Source organism: Puma concolor, chromosome C2 (assembly GCF_028749965.1).
Source record: "Puma concolor isolate L17-30 chromosome C2, mPumCon1.1.hap2, whole genome shotgun sequence".
Classification (NCBI taxonomy): Eukaryota; Metazoa; Chordata; class Mammalia; order Carnivora; family Felidae; genus Puma; species Puma concolor.
This window is the reverse complement of record NC_141675.1, coordinates 91,004,245-91,024,673: the sequence shown is the minus strand read 5'-3', so window position 1 is coordinate 91,024,673 and position 20,429 is coordinate 91,004,245. Positions and strand designations below refer to the sequence as shown.

Here is a 20,429-nt window from a genome sequence, read left to right as displayed (position 1 = left end):
AATTGTTAGTAATGGCTACTACGAAGCAGAAGTAATCAATTTTCTTTTATTTCTTAAGTTCTTTATTTCCCATAGATTTGTTAATACCTAATTAAAATTCAGAAGGTTTTGATTTATTTAGTAGCATACTATCTATGCTAAGATACAGTGCTTGCTTGTTTTCAAAGAAATAAAAGTATATTTCCTGATTCTATGTTCATTATTAAAGAGTTGAGGGAAAAATGTATAAAGAAAATAAAAATCATCTCCAAATTTTCTCTGTATTTTTATATATATGCATATACATACATATGTACCTGTATGTATGTCATATCCATTGTATGTTTGTGCCCTTTTTTCCACTTAAGATTAAAAAGTGAATATTTCCCAATTATTACAAACATTCTAATAGTATCATCCGAAAACATTGTATGATTATTATATATTGCCTCTGTTCCTCTCTTCATCCTTTCATTTTTTAAAATTTTTATTTAAATTTTAGTTAAAATATACAGTACAATATTGGTTTCAGAAGTAGAATTCAGTAATTCACACTTATATACAACACCCAGTGCTCATCACAACAAGTGCCCTCTTTAATACCCATCACTCATTTAGCCCATCCCCCAATAGTTAAGAGTCTCAGGGTTCCTGGGTGGCTCAGTCAGTTAAGTGTCCGACTTTGGCTCAGGTCATGATCTCACGGTTTGTAGGTTCAAGCCCTGCGTGGGGCTCTGTGCTGACAGCTCGGAGCCTGGAGCCTGCTTTGGATTCTTTGTCTTCCTCTGTCTCTGCCCCTCCCCCACTTGTGTGCACATGTACACTCTCTCTTAAAAATAAGCATTAAAAATTTTTTTCTTTAAATTCTCCTGTAGTTTGTTTCCCTCTCCTCTTCTCCCCCATCTTCCCATATGTTCATCTGTTATGTTTTTCATCCTCACATTTAAAAAAATATTCTCTCCATTTGTTAGTTTTGAAATTGTTTTAAATGTTTATTTTTGAGAGAGAGAGAAAGAGAGAGCACGCACGAGCAAGTCGGGGAGGGGCAGAGAGAGAGGGAGACACAGAATCTAGAGCAGGCTCCAGGCTCCAAGCTGTCAGCACAGAGCCCCAAGTGGGGCTTGAACCCACAAATCGTGAAATCATGACCTGAGCCAAAGTTGGATGCTTAACTGACTGAGCCACCCAAGTGACCCTCTATTTGTTAGTTTTCAAAGCAATATATTGGTATCCTAGCATTCTCCTAAAGGTGAAAGTGACGTTTTTAAAATTTTTAATTCAACCTTTTGGCCAGAACCTCCATCTTTCAGTAATTCGCCAAAATGACCAACACAAGGGGAAAGAGGAGAGGTACTCGCTATATGTTCTGTAGGCCTTTTAGAAAATATGGAGTTGTTCCTTTGGAAGCATACATGTGAATGTACAAGAAAGGTGATATTGTGGATATCAAGGGAATGGGCACTGTTCAAAAAGGAATGTCCCACAAATGTTACCGTGGCAAAACTGGAAGAGTCTACAATGTTACCCACCATGCTGTTGGCATTGTTGTAAACGAACAAGTTAAGGGCAAGATTCTTGCTAAGAGAATTCTTGTAAGTATTAAGCATGTTAAGCACTCAAAGACCTGAGACAGCTTCCTGAAGCGTGTGAAGGAAAACGATCAGAAAAAGAAGAAAGTCAAGGAGAAAGGTACTTGGGTTCAACTGAAGCGCCAGCCTGCCCCACCCAGAGATGCACATTTTGTGAGAACCAGTGGAAAGGAGCCTGAGCTGCTGGAGCTCATTCCCTATGAATTCATAGCATGATAAATGTAAAAAAAAGAACAAAAACCTCAAGACTGTGTAAAAATAAATAAATAAATAAAATAAAATTTTTATTCCAACTTTACCTCTGCCCCTTCCTTCCCTGCCCCACCCTGCCTTCATCGCTCTATTGTCTCTTCCCTCACACACACTTCTGTGCCCCCTCTTGAACATCTCTCCCACCTTCCCCAACTGCTAGCTGTTATTCCCTCACCTGCATTCCATTTGCTTTTTCTCTGCTGGCTCTTTCTCTTAGCTCATAAATATGCTGTAACTTGCTGATCTTTAAAAACCTCTTGATGTATGTTCCCTTCTAATTTTTTGAAAGAATAGACTGGTTGTTCCCACTTCGTTACCTCTATTCTCTTAATCTATTGTGATCTCTTTTCTGCCCTCAGTTCTTTCAAATACTGACCGTTAAGCTCACCAGTATCCTTCTGATTGCAAGATATTGCAGCCACTCTTGAGGCCTTGTCTTATGGGGCCTGTCTCCTCGCACATGCTGTTCAGGTTTTCATTTTAAAAGTAACTGTTTAGGGGCGCCTGGGTGCCTCAGTCATTTTAGTGTCCAACTTCAGCTCAGGTCATGATCTCGTGATCCATGGGTTCGAGCCCCACATCGGGCTCTGTGCTGACAGCTCAGAGCCTGGAGCCTGTTTCAGATTCTGTGTCTCCCTCTTTCTCTGCCCCTCCCCCACTTGTACTCTGTCTCTCCTCAAAAATAAAAATGAACAAAAATTTTTTTTAAAACTAACTTTATTTTCAGAAATATTTTTAAAAATTTAGAAACAAATAAGTCACTATTAATAGTTGTATTTTACATTATTCTTGACATTCTCTTATCCCTTTATTTCCAAGAAACAATTTTCTCCTATTGTATTTTTTTGTCTTCCTGTCCCTCAGGTTATTTGGTAAACTTCTTCCTTCACCTGTCCTTTAAATAGTGGTGTTCTCCAATTCTGCCCTTGGCTTTATAGTCGTCTTAACTTTACACCTTCTCTTTAGATATTTTCATGATGACCTTTTTGAAAGAAGATACACATATGCACATGTACATACATACCCTCATAGAGTAAAATGTACACATGCCTATAGTTTCAAACTCTATAATTTCAGAGCCTGTAATTGGCACAATAAGTAATTCTTTACTCATTTGTCGTCCCTAGAATTAACCACTGGGTTATCCTTCTAAAGAGATTATTTGCATCTGCTAGTACATATGTATTTGTAATTTTACTTAAATAATTATTCTTTTCGAAGTATTTTAATACAAATGGCAGTGTACTCTTTTTTTTTTTTTTTAAGTTTATTTTGAGAGAGCGTAAGCAGGGGAGGGGCAGAGAGAAAGAGAGTCCCAAGCACACTCTGTGCTGTCAGCACAGAGCCCAAAGTAGGGCTCAAACTCAAGAACTGTGAGATATGACCTGAGGCAAAATCAAGAGTCAGATGCTTAACTGACTGAGCCACCCAGGCGCCCCCAGTAGTATATTCTTCATACTTAATTGCATTTTTTCCACCTAATGATATGTAGAGGATCATTTAATGTCAGTATTTGGAGATCTGTTAACGTTCATTTTAGTGGTTACATAGCATTAAAAAAAAATTTATATCCCCCTTCCCCCCTACTGCACATTTTATTTTAGAAGAATTCAAATTTACAGAAATATTTAAAAAACAGTACAATTAGCACCCACCTGTATACCTACCTACCCTTTTTTCTGTTTCTTTCCTGAATCATTTGAAAGTAAAATTGTAGCTATTGTGATAGTTTATTTCAAAATTATTCAGTATGTATGCCTTATGGACTAGGAATTCTGTAGATCCACAATACCTTTATTACATCAAAGATTTTTAAGGTCAATGCAGTATTATCTATTATTAAGTTCATATTCAAATTTCTACAGCTGATTCCAAATATCCTTTATAGTGTTTTTTTCTCTCTCCAGCTAGGAGCCAATCAAGAATTAAGATTTATGCTTGATTGTCATAGGCCTTTCATTTAACAACTATCTAAATAGATGACTAACCTAAGATCTCTAGATCCAACCCTTTACTGAAGCTGACTTAAATATCTATGACATATATTTATTTGGTTGTCACATTGACACCTCCAAAATAGCATGTCCAAAACAAATTCCGTGTAAGGGGCACCTGGGTGGCTCAGTCGGTCGAGCGTTTGACTTCGGCTCACATCATGATCTCACAGTTCCTGGGTTTGAGCCCCGTGTCAGGCTCAAACCTGAGCCTGGAGCCTGCCTCAGATTCTGTGTCTCCCTGTCTCTGCCTCTCACATACAAATGCTCATGTCTATCTCTATCTCTCTCTCTCTCAAAAATAAAAATAAAAATTTATTTAAAAATTAAAAGCAAACTCTGTTTTCTGCTCTCAAACCTACTTTTCCTCCTATAGTCCCACCTTATTGAATGGTATCATTCAAATGTTGCCTTAACGAGAAGACATGAAGTCATCCTAGGCTCTTCCTTCCTTGAGACTGTATGTGCTACTCTCTTTGCCTGGAATTCTTTCCCTATTTTGTCTACCTTTCCACTAGTTCATTCTTAATCAAGACCCAGATTAAGCGTTACTTCCTTGAGCAAACCTTTTCTGACCCTTTTTTACTCCAGGCAGAATTAGATCTATCTCCAGTAGGCTCCCCTTGTATCCTGTACACGCATTTATCCCATCAGTTCTTACTTTGAGTGTGAATTGTTGGTTGATGTACCTGCCTTCTTGATTAGAAAGTAGGCTCCTTGAGTTCATATGGACTTAATTTTGTCTTCTATCCTGGGTGTAGTAATACAGTGCCTGGCTCATAAGTGTTTAATGAATATTTATTGAATGGAAGAATAGGTTTATACATAGTCTTCTCTTTAGCAAGTAAAAATAAAGATATTTTAAAGCTTAACTTTACCTGGAATGCATTTGTTGAATTCCTACTACGTGCAGTTTCATGCAAGTAGTAAGACTGATTTTCTGCCTTGAAGAGAGGTTAAGGTGACAGGATTGGAGGGTGGGCAAAATGGGTAAAGGGGGGTCAAGAAGTACAACCTTCCAGTTATAAAATAAATCATGGGGATATAATGTTAACATGGTGATTACAGTCAGCAATATTGGGTTGTATATTGAAAATAGCTAAGAGTAAATCTTAAAAAGTTCTCATCACAAGAGAAAAAATTTTGTAACTTTGTATGGTAACATACAAATAGATAGATATATGATAACTAGATTTATTATGGTGATCATTTTGCAGTGTATACAACTATAGAATTATTACATTGTGCACCTGAAACTAATATAATGTTATGTATGTCAATAATATATCAATTAAAAAGAAAAGAAAGGTTTGCGTCTACTTGAGAAGGTAAAACCAGTATACTCCAGGGTTAAACAATACTAGAAAGGGGCACCTAGGTGGCTCAGTCAGTTAATCGACCAAGTCTTGATTTTGGCTCAGGTCACAATCTTAGGGTTTGTGAGATTGAGCCTGGCTTTGGGCTCTGCACTGACAGCATGGAGCCTGCTTGGGATTTTGTCTCCCTCTCTCTCTGCCCCTCCCTCATGCACTTGTTGCTCTCTCTCTCAAAATATTTAAAAAAAAAAAATACTAGAAGGTAACCTAATTACCTGATAAATGATGCAGACAGGAACCTCAGGGAGAGAGAAGTTGGTGAATATGTTTTGAGGACCTACTGTGTGCCAGTTACAGTTCTATGTCTTTGTAAATGTTATTTAATGTCTACAGCTTTTATTTTTGAAAAAAGGAAATTGAAGTTTGCTAAATAGTCCAAGGCCATACAGATAGTAAGTAAAGATTTGAACCTAGGTCTGACTGACTCCAGAAACATGCTCTTAAGTGTTCCAAAGGCAATTAAGAGAGCTATAAAGTGATACTGTAAATTGAGGGAAAAATAATATCTAACCGTAGGATCATTAAATTAATGGTATATCCCCACAGTGAAAGGTTATATAATTGCTACAAATCATGTGGTTGAGGAATATTTAGTATTTTGAGAAAGTGTTTGTGATATAATGTGTAGTACTAAAAAGCAATATATAAAAGCATGATTCAGTTTTTTTTAACGTACATATATTTTTTGTGCAGAAAAGATTGGAAGGAAGTACATGGAATGGTTAGTGGTAATCCTCCCAGAGTTCTGGTATTACAGGATGTATGAATTTCTTCTTTGTAACAGTCCATTTTCTAAATTCTGTACAGTGAACATATGCTTTTATAATCAGAAAAAAAAGATCATTTAAAAAGGAAAGCATTAAGAAAAAAGAAGTTAAAGTCTTAGAATTATTAAATTTAGAAATGTTTAGTGTTGACCTTCCATGCCTCTGAAGGCCTGGAAGAACTGGCCTAAGCATCCCAGACAGATTAATGTTCCTATTTTAAGATCATCTCACCAGGATAAGCCACTGTCCCTCTGCCTTCCTGTCAGTTCTGTTGCCCAGTAGCAAGTGGAAAAGGAGTTTTCTTTGTATATTATTTCATGAAGACAAGGTCATGAGAGAAATTCCCATGTCTTGTGAAAATTTTCATTGTATAAAGATCCTTTTTTAAAATAAGGGCAAAATTCAATGCTCCTGCCTGGGCTTTATGCTTTACTTCATAAAAACACTGAAAGAAATTAAATATACTTAAGAGAAATTAGAAGAGAATAGAAAAACTTGGGTTTCCTATTAGTTTTCCGTCAGTTTTCTTTGAAAAGAATCATTCTATGCATGATGTATCTCTGTTCGTCCTCTGGGTGGCTATTTTTCTAGCGGAGCGTGTCTGACTGTCCTCATTGGGATTTAGCACACTCTAGTGGACAGTAACTTTTCAGTTTCGTTGGGCGTTTTTTCAAAATCATGTCAGATTATTTTATTGGATGATTCAGTGATATGCTTACTAGATAGTTAAGTTTGTCAATATTTATTTGAGTCAAGTAGTGATCCAAGTGAGCAGGACTGACTTTATAGGCCACTGGGGTGTTGTACATTTTTATGTTTTTTTTCAGTAGAGAGAAGAGAGGCTTTTTACCTTATGTGGAAACTTTCCCATTGGCTTTTATCTTTTCTCGGGTTGATTGAGAAAAGAGGCAGAGCTGAAATAAAAGCATTTGTTTAGGATCTCAGAAGTGCAACTTGGGGAGCACAGATTTGGGTAGCAACTCATATTGTGTTCCTTTAGGGTACAAAAATCCAGGGTTTAAACAAGACAAAAAGGAATGGGTTTCTTTTGTTGTTGTTTACAAATTATTTTGTCTGGTGTAGGCAGCAGAAAACTAATCTTGTCTGAATATAATTGATTGCTAGGTCTCTCTCTAAGCAAAGTCTCTCTCACTATAGCAAATTGCAGGTGTTTGGGCAGAAGCCTAAGAATATTTGTAGTTTGGCCCAGCTCAAAGTTCGTGGTTTCATCTGGTCATCTCCTTAATGGGCTCCGGCTCCATTTAAAAAATCCCGTGGCATGAATGATTCCATTTCATTTCACCTTTCCCATGGGTAAGATGAAATTGATGGACCAAGACATAGAGGAACACTGGTAGTCTTTCTGTATCTCACATTCCTTGGGACTTTTAGGACTCTTGAAAATTTTTATATAACTCTTTGGGAAAAATTCGACCATTTGTGCACAAACATGGTTGTAGCCTATCCTGATAGATTACTCTTGGAAATGGACTTCCACCAAAAAAAGTAATTTTTAATTTTGTTTTTGCAGAGTGATGGTGAAGATTTTAATTACATTGTTGCATTTTTCCTTGGAACAGCAGCCTGCCTTTACCAGGTAGGGTCTCTTCAATGTTTAAGAAACACTTTCCTGTTATTGTTTGTTTCAGTATCAATTATAATAATTGCTTGTGCACTTTAAATAAATAAAAATAATGTCTGAATTCTTTGCCTCTCTTTTAGTTTGAACCTGTTAGCTTTGTGACCTACATCTCCATTTTGAATGTAGTTAGATCCCAGTGAACTTAGTGTTAACTCCCTCCTGTGCCTGGTTTCCGTGGTACCATGTCATCTGCCTGTGGTGATAAAGGCTACTTCTAGATTTTTTTTGGGTGATTTATTACTCAGCTTCAGGGCTCTGCTTATACTTCAGCATGAGAATTTTGTACTTTTGGGAAAGTCTTTGAACAGGGAACAACAAAAGCAGGATTTTAGGATATTTAATTCAGTAGTGAGGAATAGGGTGGATTGCCAGAGCGGAGAAATTGGAAGAAAGGAAATTAGTTGGAAGTTGATTCCATTAGTTCAGGCAGAAGGCAATGAGAGTGTAAATTCTGGTAATGCTGGTAGGAATGGGGGATGAGGGAAGGACATTGAGGAGGAAGACTCCTAGGACTTGAAGACAGGATAGATATGAGACTTAAGGAGCACGGAGTTTTTGCAGCCGGTAATACGGAGATGGGTACTCGCATTTCTAAGAGAGGAAGCACAGATTCGTAGGGAAAGGAGGGGTAGCCATGCCAGTTACCCAAACTTGGGAGTGTCTTTGCTGAAACACGGTAGAGCAAGCAAGACCTTTTGACCTAACTTTTATAAGTGACACATTTCTCTGGCTTACATAGAAAAAATGTTAGAAAGCTTCGCTTTGGGACTGAAAATATAAGGCTACCTAAAACTCAGTAGAAGTCTCTAGTGAAATACTTTGAATATATGCATTTGACTTTATGTAAAGATGGATTAAAAATTTTAGTTTCAGGGGCACCTGAGTGGCTCAGTGAGTTGAGCATCTGACTTTGGCTCAGGTCATGATCTCTCAGTTCATGAGTTCGAGCCCTGCATTGGGCTTGCTGCTGTCAGCACAGAGCTTGTTTCAGATCCTCTGTCCCCCTTTCTCTCGCTCAACAAAAAAGTAAACGTTTATTAAAAATATTTTTTTTAGTTTCAGGTAGTCCTCTTTTTTAAACTCCTCAAATTTTTCTGAATTACTTGTATTTAGAAATTTTCTATCTAGTTTGATAGATTTAATTATAATGAACGACATTTCATGCAGGAAATGTGAAAACTTGCATTTGTTAATGTCACAAGTGCTTTAATTTTATGAAATATTCTTGGGTAGATTTTTTAAAACTTTAATCTCTGCTATCACACAGACGATATTATCTCATTTTTGAAGATGAGAAATTTGAGGCAGTTTGAGTCCTATCTGGAAATCACATGGCCAGTGAGTGCTGGAGTCAGGACCTAAGTCTAGGTCTTCTGATTTTAAATTTTTTTTTTTTTTCAACGTTTATTTATTTTTGGGACAGAGAGAGACAGAGCATGAACGGGGGAGGGGCAGAGAGAGAGGGAGACACAGAATCGGAAACAGGCTCCAGGCTCTGAGCCATCAGCCCAGAGCCCGACGCGGGGCTCGAACTCACGGACCGTGAGATCGTGACCTGGTTGAAGTCGGACGCTTAACCGACTGCGCCACCCAGGCGCCCCGAGGTCTTCTGATTTTAAATATTGTATTCATTCCACTATCTTAGGCTGTCTGTAAGCAAAATTCTATATTTGTATAATTTTTTATGCTATAAAATTACAATTTTATAATCTTTATATGCATTATTTCATATTCTAAAATAATGTGAGGTAAATGTTAACTTTAAAATAATTTCATGAGTAATTCTTGTAAAATGTACTTTTGGCTGTTTTGCCTTAATGAAATAATTTTAAATACTAATAATAACAAAGTGTATTGAGCTCTTATGTGTGCCAATAAGCCCTTTACATTCCTTGTACCATTAAGTCCTCACAGAACGTCCCACACTAAAGTTACCATTGCCATTTTTCAGTGAGGCCCAGATGTTCCTATAGCCGGTTAGTGACTTGAACTCCAGTCTTGGGCCTCCCAAGCAGTGGTGTTGCTCGTAGAGGCACACCTCTGCCACATTCCTCAAAATAGCTGAAAAGAGTTCTAAGGGGAGCACTGTTGCTCAGCTGTTCTTTTACTGGAGAGAAATTAAACAAATTCATGCTTTAAAAAAGAAAAGCAGAAAGCCAATTTTCTTCTCACTGACAGACAGGAAGCTGCATGCTTTCCACATATGCTGAGCAGAGTGATAATAATGCTGGTTTTTTCCAGAGTGAAACATGTGATTACCTGTTACCATATAACATGCTCCATCTGCTGGTGTCAGGATTTTTTTAATCGTTGTTAGATCAGACCTGAATGGCTACCAGGCTCTGGGGACTTCTGGATGCACAGAGTTCAACAAGATAGGAGTCATCTTGCTATGGAACATTTGAAATAGTATATCAAAGGACCTAGAAACTAGAGACTGTTCTTTTTTCCCCCTCAGTGCTTTACCTTGAAAACTTTCAGACTTCCAGAAAAGTTGAAAGACTGGTACACTTAGAGCCACCACTTTATAACATTTTGCAGCACTTCTGTCTCACTCTCTTTTTGTATGTGTATGCGCATAGTGTGTATGTTGTTTATACAGTAAGTTGCAGACAAATACGTTGAGTATAAAGTTGGTTTCCTTGTTCAACTTTTTATTTTGAGATCATTATAATTGTTGTAAGAGAGATATATAATCTTTACCTGGCTTCCCCTAGTAGTACCAGCGTATACAACTATAATACATTATCACAACCAGGATGTGTGTGTCAGCACAGTGAAGATGTAGAATATTCTTATCACCACCCCTTAGGTTGCCCTTTTATAGCCACATCCACTTCCCTCTGGCCTCTTAATCTCTGGCAACCACTAATGTGTTCTCCATTTCTATAATTTTCTCATTTTAAGCAGTGTTCTATAAAGGGAACCATATAGGTTGTAACCTTTTGTGATTGTTATTTTTTTTACTCCTCATAATTCTTTGGAGATTTTTCCAGGTTGTTGCATATATCAATGTTTTTTCCTTTTTGTTGCTGAATGGTATGGTGTGGTGGCACCACAGTTTATTTTAATCATTCATCCATTGAAGGACATCTGGACTGTTTCCAATTTGGGGCTATTATAAATCTGCTATGAGCATTCATTTATAGGTTTCTGTGTGAAGATGAAGACTCATTTCTCTGAGATAAATGTAGCGGAGTGCAGTTGCTAGGTCTTATAGTAGTTGCATGCTTAGTTTTATTGAGACAGACAAACTGTTTTCCAGAGTGGCATACCCTCCAGCAGTGTGTGAATGCTCCCATTTCTCTGCATCCTTTCCAGCATTTGTTGTTATCACTGCTATTCTGGTCGGTGTGTAGTGATCCCTCGTATTGATTTTAACTTGCATTTACCCTGGTGGCTAATGATGTTGAACATGGTTTCTTGCACTTATTTGTTATCTGTGTGTCCTCTTGGGTAAAATGTCTTTTCATGTCTTTTGCCTCTTTTCTAATTGGGTTGTTTGTTTTTTACTGTCCAGTTTGAGAGTTCTTTGTATATTCTAGACATTAGTCCCATGTCAGAAATGTTATTTGCAAGTATCTTATCCCAGTCTGTACCTTGTCTTTTCATCCTCTTAGCCAGGTCTTTTGCAGAGCAAAAGTTTTTAATTTTGCTAAAGTTCATTTTATCAGTTTTTTCCTTTATGGAAAATGCTTGAGGTTTCAGGTCTAAGAACTTTTTTTTTTTTTCTTTTCACTGAAGTAGAAGTTGACGGGTAGTGTTACATTAGTTTCAGGTGTACACCATAGAGGTTGAACAAGTTTACGTGCTATGCCGTGTAGCTACTGTCTGTCACCACTCACTATTATAATTCCATCGATTCAAGAACTCTTTGCCTACCCCTAGACTCTGAAGATTTTCTCCTTTCTTTTCTTGTGAAAGTTTCATAGTGTTATATTTTACATTTAAGTTCATGATCCATTATTAATTAAATTTGGTATAAGATTGTATAAAATATGAGACTTAGATGATTAGATTGCAAGGTTTTTTTGTGTGTTTTTAGTTATGGGGATTTTTTTGCTTGTGGATGAATGGCCAGTTGCTCCATTTGTTGAAAAAGCTATCTTTTTCCTCCACTGAATTGCTTTTGCATCTTTGTGAAACATCATCAGTCAGGCATATTTGTGTGAACCTGCTTCTGTGCTTAGTATTCTGTTTCATTGATCTTTGTGTCAGTCTCTGTGCCAGTACCACATAGTTTTGATTACTGTGGCTATATAATCTGTATTAAGTTCCATTTTCTTAGTACTTACAGGGTTATTCAAATTATTTTTAGATGAATTATGATAGTTTGTATCTTATGAGGAAGTGGTCTATTTCATCTTCTCAAATTTATGTGTGTAGAGTTGGTCATAGTATTTCCGTACTATCCTTTTGGTGTCTGTAGGATCTGTAGTGATATTCTCTGTTTCATTCCTCATGTTGGTAATTTGGATCTTTTTCTCTAGCAGTCTTGTTAATTTCATTGATCTTTTCAAAGAAACTGCTTTGTTTTGTTGTTTTTTTCCAATATTCGATTTTATTGATTTCTTCTCTTTTATTACTTCCTCCTTCAAGCTTGCTTTGGTTTACTTGGCTCTTTGTCTAGGTTCTTGAGATGGGAGCTTAAATAATTGATTTGAGAATTTTCTCTTTTGCAATATATACATTTAGTGTTATAACTTTCCCTCTTTGAGCACTTTATTATCTGTGCTTCATAAATTTTGATATGTTGCCTTTTTTCCATTTTTTTGGTTTTTTTTAATTTTAATTTTAATTTTTTTCAAGTTTTTATTAAATTCCAGTTAGCAGAGTGTAATATTAGTTTCAGGTGTAGAATCTAGTGATTTAATCACTTACAGCACTCAGTGCTCATCACAGGTACCCTCTTTAATACCCATCACCTGTTTAACACATCCTCCCACCCACTTCCCCTCCAGAACCTGCAGTTTGTCCTGTATAGTAAGAGTCTTTCTCCTGGTTAGCTTTTCTCTTTTCCCTCCCTGTGTTCATCTGTTTCTTTTTTTTTTTAATTCCATATATGAGTGAACTCAAATGGCATTTGTTTCTTTCTGACTTATTTCATTCTTTTTTATGGCTGAGTAATATTCCATTGTATGTATACACCACATTTTCTTTATCCATTCATCAGTCAATGGATATTTGGGTTCTTCCATAATTTGGCTGATACATTGCATTTTTATTTTCATTTAATTCAATGTATTTTAAATATTTTTTCCTTGTGGCTTCCTCTTTGACCTATGGATTATTTAGAATTTTGTCTTGCTTTTGTTTTGCTTCCAAGAGTTTGAAGATTTTTCAGTTTTTTTCTATTATTTATTTCTAGTTTGATTCCACTGTGGTTGGAAAACACTCTGTGACTTCTGTTCTTTTAAATTTGTTGAAATTTGTTCTATGGCTCAGAATATGGTCTGTCTTGGTATATGTCCCATGGGCACTTAAACAGAATGTGTTTTCTACTATAACTAAGTAAATGCTTTATAGTTCTCAGGTAGATCATGATGGTCGATGGTATTCAGCTTTTCTGTATCCTTGTTGATTTTCTATCTAGTTCTGTCAGTTGAGAGAGAAGTATTGAAGTTTTAAGTTATAATTGTGGATTGGTGTATTTCTCATTTAAGTTCTATCAGTTTTTGCTTTGCCTATGTTGTAGCTCTGTTGTTTGGTTCATACACATTTAGTATTGTTGCCTTCTTGGTGGATTGATCCATTTATCATTATATGTTATATCACTATATAATATAAAAATATATATAATATATGATGATATATCCCACTCTAGCCCTTTTTTGAAATAATTTTATATTTATCTGATAGTAATACAGCCATTCATGCTTTCTTTTGATTAATGTTTGCATATAATATATCCTTCTCCATCTTTTTACTTTCATCTTGCCTACATTATTTGAAGTGAGTGTCTGGTAGACAGATTAAAAACTGTTTCTAAATCTGCTCTGCAAATCTCTGTTTTTTTAATTGTATTTAGGCCATTACACTTAATATAATTATTGATATATTAGGGCTTAAGTTTGCCATCTTATTTTTTGTTTTCTGTTTTTCATTTTTCTGTTTTCTTTTTCCTGCCTTCCTGTGGGTTATGTGAATGTTTTTGTAGAACTCCATTTTTATTTATCTGTAGTGGTTTTGAGTTTATCTCTTTGCATAGCTTGTAAATGGTTGCTCTAGGTATTAAATTACACATACTTAGCAGTTTTTTGGTGTTGTCATTTTACTAGTTCAAGTGAAACACAGAAATTGTATCTCCTTTTATGTCTCTTTGTCCCCTATTTATAATTTGTCTTGAATATTTCCTCTACATACATTTAGAACCACATCAGACCGTGTTATTAATTTTTACTTCGGCCATCAAACCTAATTTAGAAATCTCAGGAGGAGAGGGAGAACCTATTACATTTATCTATATTTTTGCTGACGGTGCTTTTTGCTTTCCCAGTGTTCCAGGGTTTTTTCTTTTAGTGTTTCCTTTCTGCTTCGAGAACTTCCTTAAGTCATTCTTTTCGGGTGCCTCTTTAAGTGCCAAATTCTCTTAGTCTTTCACCTGGGAATGTCTATATTTCTCTTCCCACAATATACTTATTAATTACAAAGGGGAAGATACTAACTTCACAGTGGAGAAACCTGTTAGACCCCATCTTACCAAGAGGTCAAAATTAACATCACCAATTATAAGATACATTGCACATCACCTCTGTGGTATTCTTGCCCAAACTACATATCTTCAGTTCAGTCTTGAGACAATATCAGGCAAAATAAAATTAAGGGACATTCTACAAAATAACTTTCTACAAAATAATTGATACTCTTTAGATTGTCAAGGTTATGAAAAACAAAGACTTGAAGAGCTATAACAGATTTGAAGAGATAGGACAGCTGAATGCAGTAGGGAATACTGGATTGAATTGGACCAGAAAAAGGGCCCTAGTGGGACAACTGGCAAAATTCCAATAAAGTCTATAGATTAGTCTACAGTATTTTATCAGTGTTAATTTTCTGGTTTGATCACTGTACTGTGGTTATGCAAGAGGATACCATTAAAGGGAACAGGCTGAATGAAGGCTATACAAGGACTTACTGTTTTTACAACTCTTCTCTAAGACTAAAATTATTTCAAAAGGAAAAATTATTTTTCCAACATTTTTTACACAATGCAAATCACTGAAATAAAATAATGCTTCCAGTTCATTTTGCTTGGATATCCGTCTTCTCTTTAAGTAACGCAAAGTCCTGATTTGTGTAAGAAAAGATTTAACAGAACATTTCCATATTCTTTGTGCATTGTTGCAAACACCTTAAAGCCCTTCCTATACTGAAGCCTGGATACAATTTCACACAAAGACCTGTGCTTCTTTGTTAAGACTTTGTAATCACATATGATTCTATATTTAACAGATTGTGAATTTTAGATCTCGTCTAGAAAACAGTTTATTCAGTCAGATTTTTATTGAGCAATTACTATGTGCCAGGCACTGTTCTGGGCACTGGAGATAAATGAGTGAACAAGACAATCAAAAATCTCTCCTCTCATGAATATAGATAACAAACAAAACAAGCATATTTTTAAAGTGTGTTTATAGTTACATTGTGGAGAAAAATAAAGCAGGAAAAGGTGAATACCCGGATTTGGGGGTTGGGAGAGTAGTTTCTTTACTATATTTTCGAAAATAGCAATCATCATATGCTCTGTCCCCTTTTCAGTCTTTTATTTTAAGGCATAACTATTTGATATTTTATATCCTCTATCTAATCTCTTATATATATATATAATCTTTCTTTCTACACTAGGATGTAAGCTCCATGTGAGCAAGGGCTTCATTTGGTTACTTGAAACTAGAGAACAATGCCTAACTTGTAGCAGGACCTCAATAAGCATCTGTTGAATGAATTCTAGCTCAAACGTTCACTCAGATCCTCTACCTTGCTTAGTTCCTTGCACTTAATGGGGGATCAGTAAGTATTTGTTGATGTCATTAATATGCAGATTCAGGTTATATAAGAGTCCATTTTGCTATAGTTTGGTTGAGTTTTTTGTACTTTTCTGGGATGACCATGAGAGATGGAATCCCCTTAGACCTTGAGAATGCTTCAGAGTTGCCTGTCCCCTTGAGGAATGTGTTCAGGCTGTTTGCAAGGGAGTTATCCACTTGTAACTCCATTTTACATGTGATATAAAATGTTGTATCTTTTGACAAATGAAAAACATAAAAGGAAAAATCTGTTTTCAAGCTGTACAGCTTTCACAGTGAATGTCTTAAAGATGTTACATTATCTTATCTGTAGATGAAAAATCCCCTCATATTTTACTCTCTGGCCTGTTAATATTTTATAGTAGAAGCATCTGTTTCTTTTCTTGTAACCCTAATCATCTTTCATTTTATATTTTGAACAGTGTTATTTACTTGTCTACTACACCGGCTGGCGGAATGTCAAATCTTTTTTGACTTTTGGTTTAATCTGTCTGTGCAACATGTATCTCTATGAACTGCGCAACCTCTGGCAGCTTTTCTTTCACGTGACCGTGGGAGCGTTTGTTACACTACAGATCTGGCTAAGGCAAGCCCAGGGCAAGGCTCCTGATTATGATGTCTGACACCATCCTTCAGACATACTGCCTTGGCTTCTGGGGAAAAAGGAGGGAGTATATTTAACTGCCACTGTGATGAAGAAACTGTTCACCACAATCAAGAAGCTCTGCTTTCTTTTTCTCCAGCTATCCTTTTTGTTTCAAGTCAGCATGGCATGCCTGGGAGCATATAGTACCTGTTAGGCAAACTTCATATTAGCCGTGAGATTATTATTCAGAGGAAGAGACTTCTGTCTCCAAGGCCATGACAGTGGAAGAACAGTCAGATGCCATTGGAAGACTTGGCCAGCAGTCCTGAATCCTTCTGAAGAGTTCAATCAAAAATGTATGTGGTACATGCTCTGAGGACCGAGTGGGAACTCTATGACCTGGGTTCGCCTTTATGAGGCATGAGTATAGCCCAAATAAAAAGATGCCACAAGGTTTATATTTAAAACAACTTGCTAAATATCAGATTATTTGCACATTTAAGGTACCATGAGTTTATGAAGTCTAGGATGGTGTGGAATTGGTTCTTTTCGTCTTATATTTTTGCTTGAATCTAAACTCTGGAAATCACTTGATGTATGAGAAAGCTGTTATAAGCGCATCTTTCGAACATCACAAGTACTGAAAACACAGTAACCTATGTTTCCTTTCTAGACCATGTTTGTAGTTTCTTTTGAAATCACTTTTTAAAAATGTGGTTTGTTAAATTATAACCATCGTTTCCCAAACTTCAATCACTTAAGTATTATATATAAGTATTATTTCTTAATATTATCTTTAAATTTTAAAATATTGTAAAAACAAACTAATCTCTACTCCAAGAGGAAAACCGGCATCAATTTACCATGAATAAAGGGTAACAACAAAATAAAATTAAAACAAGAAATGTTATTAAATTCTAACTAGATACTAATGTCTGCTAAGGTGTTGAATCCAAGAAGCCTGCTGTGTGTTGCAGTGAGAGAGATGTTACCCAGCACCAAAATGGGGCTCTCTCTGTGGGATTATGAGAAGAATGAAAGAGAATTGTAAAGGGAATGACATTCTCACTGTGATTCTGCATTATTTAGCTCTGTGTTGTATACCACCTAAAATCCTCCTGTGTGCTACCAACGGTGTGGGGCCGGAACACTGAACTTGTACTAAGAGAATCAGAAGGTAACTTCTCCCAGCAACTCTTATTATTTTATGGCTTTGAGGAGTTCTGCACCTAATTTCTTAGAGAACTCGTTTGTTTTTTCATAACATTATAAAGATTGTTCAAGAGGTTATGAATTAATAATATAGGAAGCACAATTTGATTCCATTAGCAAAAATCTACATCTCTACTGGTTTTGCAAGTTACCTTCATTAATGATTTTCTTTTGTTTTTAGAGAAAAGATTCCAAACAAGGAATACATAAGGAATACGAATTTAAAATTTGATATCCAGAAAACAGTGGACCCATTACATATAACTCATGTTACTGGGCATATTTATTAAGCAGAAGAAATAGTCCGGAGGGGTAAAGTCGTTGAACTACCATGTTTGTTTGAACCTGTATATGTAGGCATGCCTGCAACTAACTGTAAAATCTTGCTAACTAGAACTTTTTGCTGCACTCCCTTTTTAGGAGAATGAGGCAAAAGGAAGACAATAAGCTTGTAATGTCAGGGATTTATTTAAAACCGGAAACTCAAGTTCACTTCAGTTTTCTGCCTCTAACAAAACTGCAGAGAAATTATATATATTCTGAGAGCTGCCCCAAGATATACCACATGATCCTGACTCATCAAAATAAAACTGTTTGGCATTTTGTACTTTTGAGCCAGGAGAGTGAAGTGGTTCAGTGTGGAAAGATTTTTCTGAACTAACTGTTAAAACAAGAGGAGTTCTCTTGTAAATAACCAATTAACCAAGAAGTTGGAGCATTCTGGTTAATTGTGATTTTGCTATATATTGATACTTAATAGCTCTCTTACCAGTTTGGTTCACTTTGGTTTTCCTTTATCATTGAATTATTGAATTATGGTGTTTGGTGTTTTGGATCAGTCAGCAAAGACACTTGAAAACTCACCAGCTGTTTAATTTGTTTTTTTGCTTTTGTTTTGTTTTTTTCTATTTTTGGATAATGGGATGTTTACATATTAATGTAAAAACTGAAAACAGGTATAAATAATGTTTTATGTATAGAAATGCTTTTTTTTTTCATTATTTGGTATCTGCGTCGCTGAGTGTTTATATAACTTCTCTGCCCTTTCGTGTTGTTGCCAAAGAAACTGTGAATTTGGAATGAAAAATTTTTACCGTGAGTATAACGTTTTTAAGCTCCTTAGGCTTCTAATGTGTATGATAGTAATACCGCACTGTTACTTCTAAGAGCAGTTCCGCATTTACCTAATCATAATGAGTTTTGTCATGGAGGCTGAGAATTAGTTGTCCTCTTGTTATGAAGGAGGAAACTGAGGTAATCAGATGTTAATGACTTATGTAGGGTTACAGAGCTAAGCACATACAACTCCTAATCCCTTAGCCTTGGGGCCCTGCCTCCCCAGAGTGGACACTGATGAAGATAACTAGGGTTGCACTCAGGAAATAGATCTGTTCTTGGTAAAATCAGGGAATTGGGAACTTAATGAGCTCAGGCCTGCTAGTGTCAAATATAGGTGTGTATTAAGGTGACTCTGAAATACTGCTCTTTTATTAAGGTGTTCTAAAAGTAATTACAGTATTTGCTTACGATATTTGCTTGGTCTGTATTTGAAATGTATTTATACCTAGCCCATTTCCCAAAAACAGTTGAAGCACCCTATACCAAAATAAGACAAATACAACAGCAGTAACTATGAACAGAAAGGAAGAAACACAAGATCAGTGAAAATGAAAGGTGAACATGTTGCTGTTACCAAGTGTGAAATTTGACTTTTGAACTTCCTGGAAATCATGGCTAGGAGGGAAACAAGTTTCCCGTCGCTAGCTCTGTCTGTAAGAGTATACCAGTTCCTCAGGGAAGACATCTTCCTGAGGGATTTTGGTAAAGAGGTTCACGCTTGGGAGTCCTGTGAAATGCTAAAATGAACAAAATCCTCAATGGTTTTAGCCGCTTGCATATTAATGATTGTGCCTTGATCCTTGACTTGTACCAGTTTTCAGAGGCGTTCATTTAAGGAGTTTCGGTGTGGTTAATAGAGGATTTTGTTGGCATGAGGAAGAATTCTTCTCCTAAGCTAAAAATAGGTACGTGTTAAAGCTTGAAAATCCATTTGAGACAAATGCCTAGAGACATAGACCTTTACCTAATTCTGTCATTTTATAATTCATATAAAGTTAATGTGCTGCCCCTGGATTAGCACATTTATTTTGTATTAAATGTGGTCTTTTTCACAATGGAATCTAGTCTGGAGAAATGACTGGTTACATTTCTGTTAGGCAGTGTCTGGATTTGTCAAGGCTCCACAGACCAGGTTTGTCATATGAGCTTTAACCTCCATGTCACATAAGTGCTTCCTGTTGAGTTTAGCCACCCACCAAAATGGGAGTTGCTTGGCTTTATTCCCAAAGTCTTACTAAGTAACCTATGGAGCCCCACTCTGAGCTGTTGGATTTCCAAGAGACACAGCAAAATGTGTGTGCGTGTGTGTGCACACTTGTGATGTTATTTTAACAGACTTTTAGTTTATTTTAAAAGAGCTGTCATGAAGTATATAGTAAAACAACAAATAAATTGCACTTGACCTTGAATAAAGCAGGGGTTAGGGGCACCAACCCCTCCCCAGTGCAGTCAGAAATCCATGTGTAACTACTTTTCTAATAGCCTACAGCTGATCAGAAGCCTTACTGATAACATAAGCAGTCAATTAACACATATTTTATATGTTCTATGTATTATATACTGTATTCTTATAGTAAAAATCTTAAGATCATAAAGAAGAGAAAATACATTTATAGTACTGTAATTCTAAAAAAGTCCACATGTCAGAGTGCCTGGGTGGCTCAGTTGGTTGAGGTTCCAACTCTTGATCTCAACTCAGCTTGATCTCAGGGCTGTGAGTTCAAGCCCTGCATTGGGCTCGGTGTTGGGCATGCAGCCTACTTAAAGTCCACATGTAAATGGCCCCACACAGCTGAAACTTGTATTGTTCAAGTATCAAGTGTATTTCAAAGGCAGCTACCATTCAGATCAAATTGAACACTTTACCACAAATTACAGGTAATTCT

The 20,429-nt window shown here is 36.3% G+C and overlaps 1 protein-coding gene and 1 pseudogene across 3 annotated transcripts in view; both read left to right on the top strand.

Moving 5' to 3' along the window:
- Nucleotides 1-18,955, top strand: part of SEC22A (SEC22 homolog A, vesicle trafficking protein) — a 79,904-nt gene extending 60,949 nt beyond the window's left edge. For all 3 annotated transcript variants that reach the window (XM_086675236.1, XM_025913141.2, XM_086675237.1), the window contains 2 exons: nt 7,489-7,554; nt 16,049-18,955. In XM_086675236.1, the coding sequence (XP_086531362.1) occupies nt 7,489-7,554; nt 16,049-16,249 (267 nt within the window). In that variant the 3' untranslated portion in view covers nt 16,250-18,955. The remainder of the gene's footprint in view (nt 1-7,488; nt 7,555-16,048) is intronic.
- On the top strand, nt 210-5,532 carry LOC147577415 (large ribosomal subunit protein eL21 pseudogene; annotated as a pseudogene).
- Nucleotides 18,956-20,429: the final 1,474 nt, after the last annotated feature.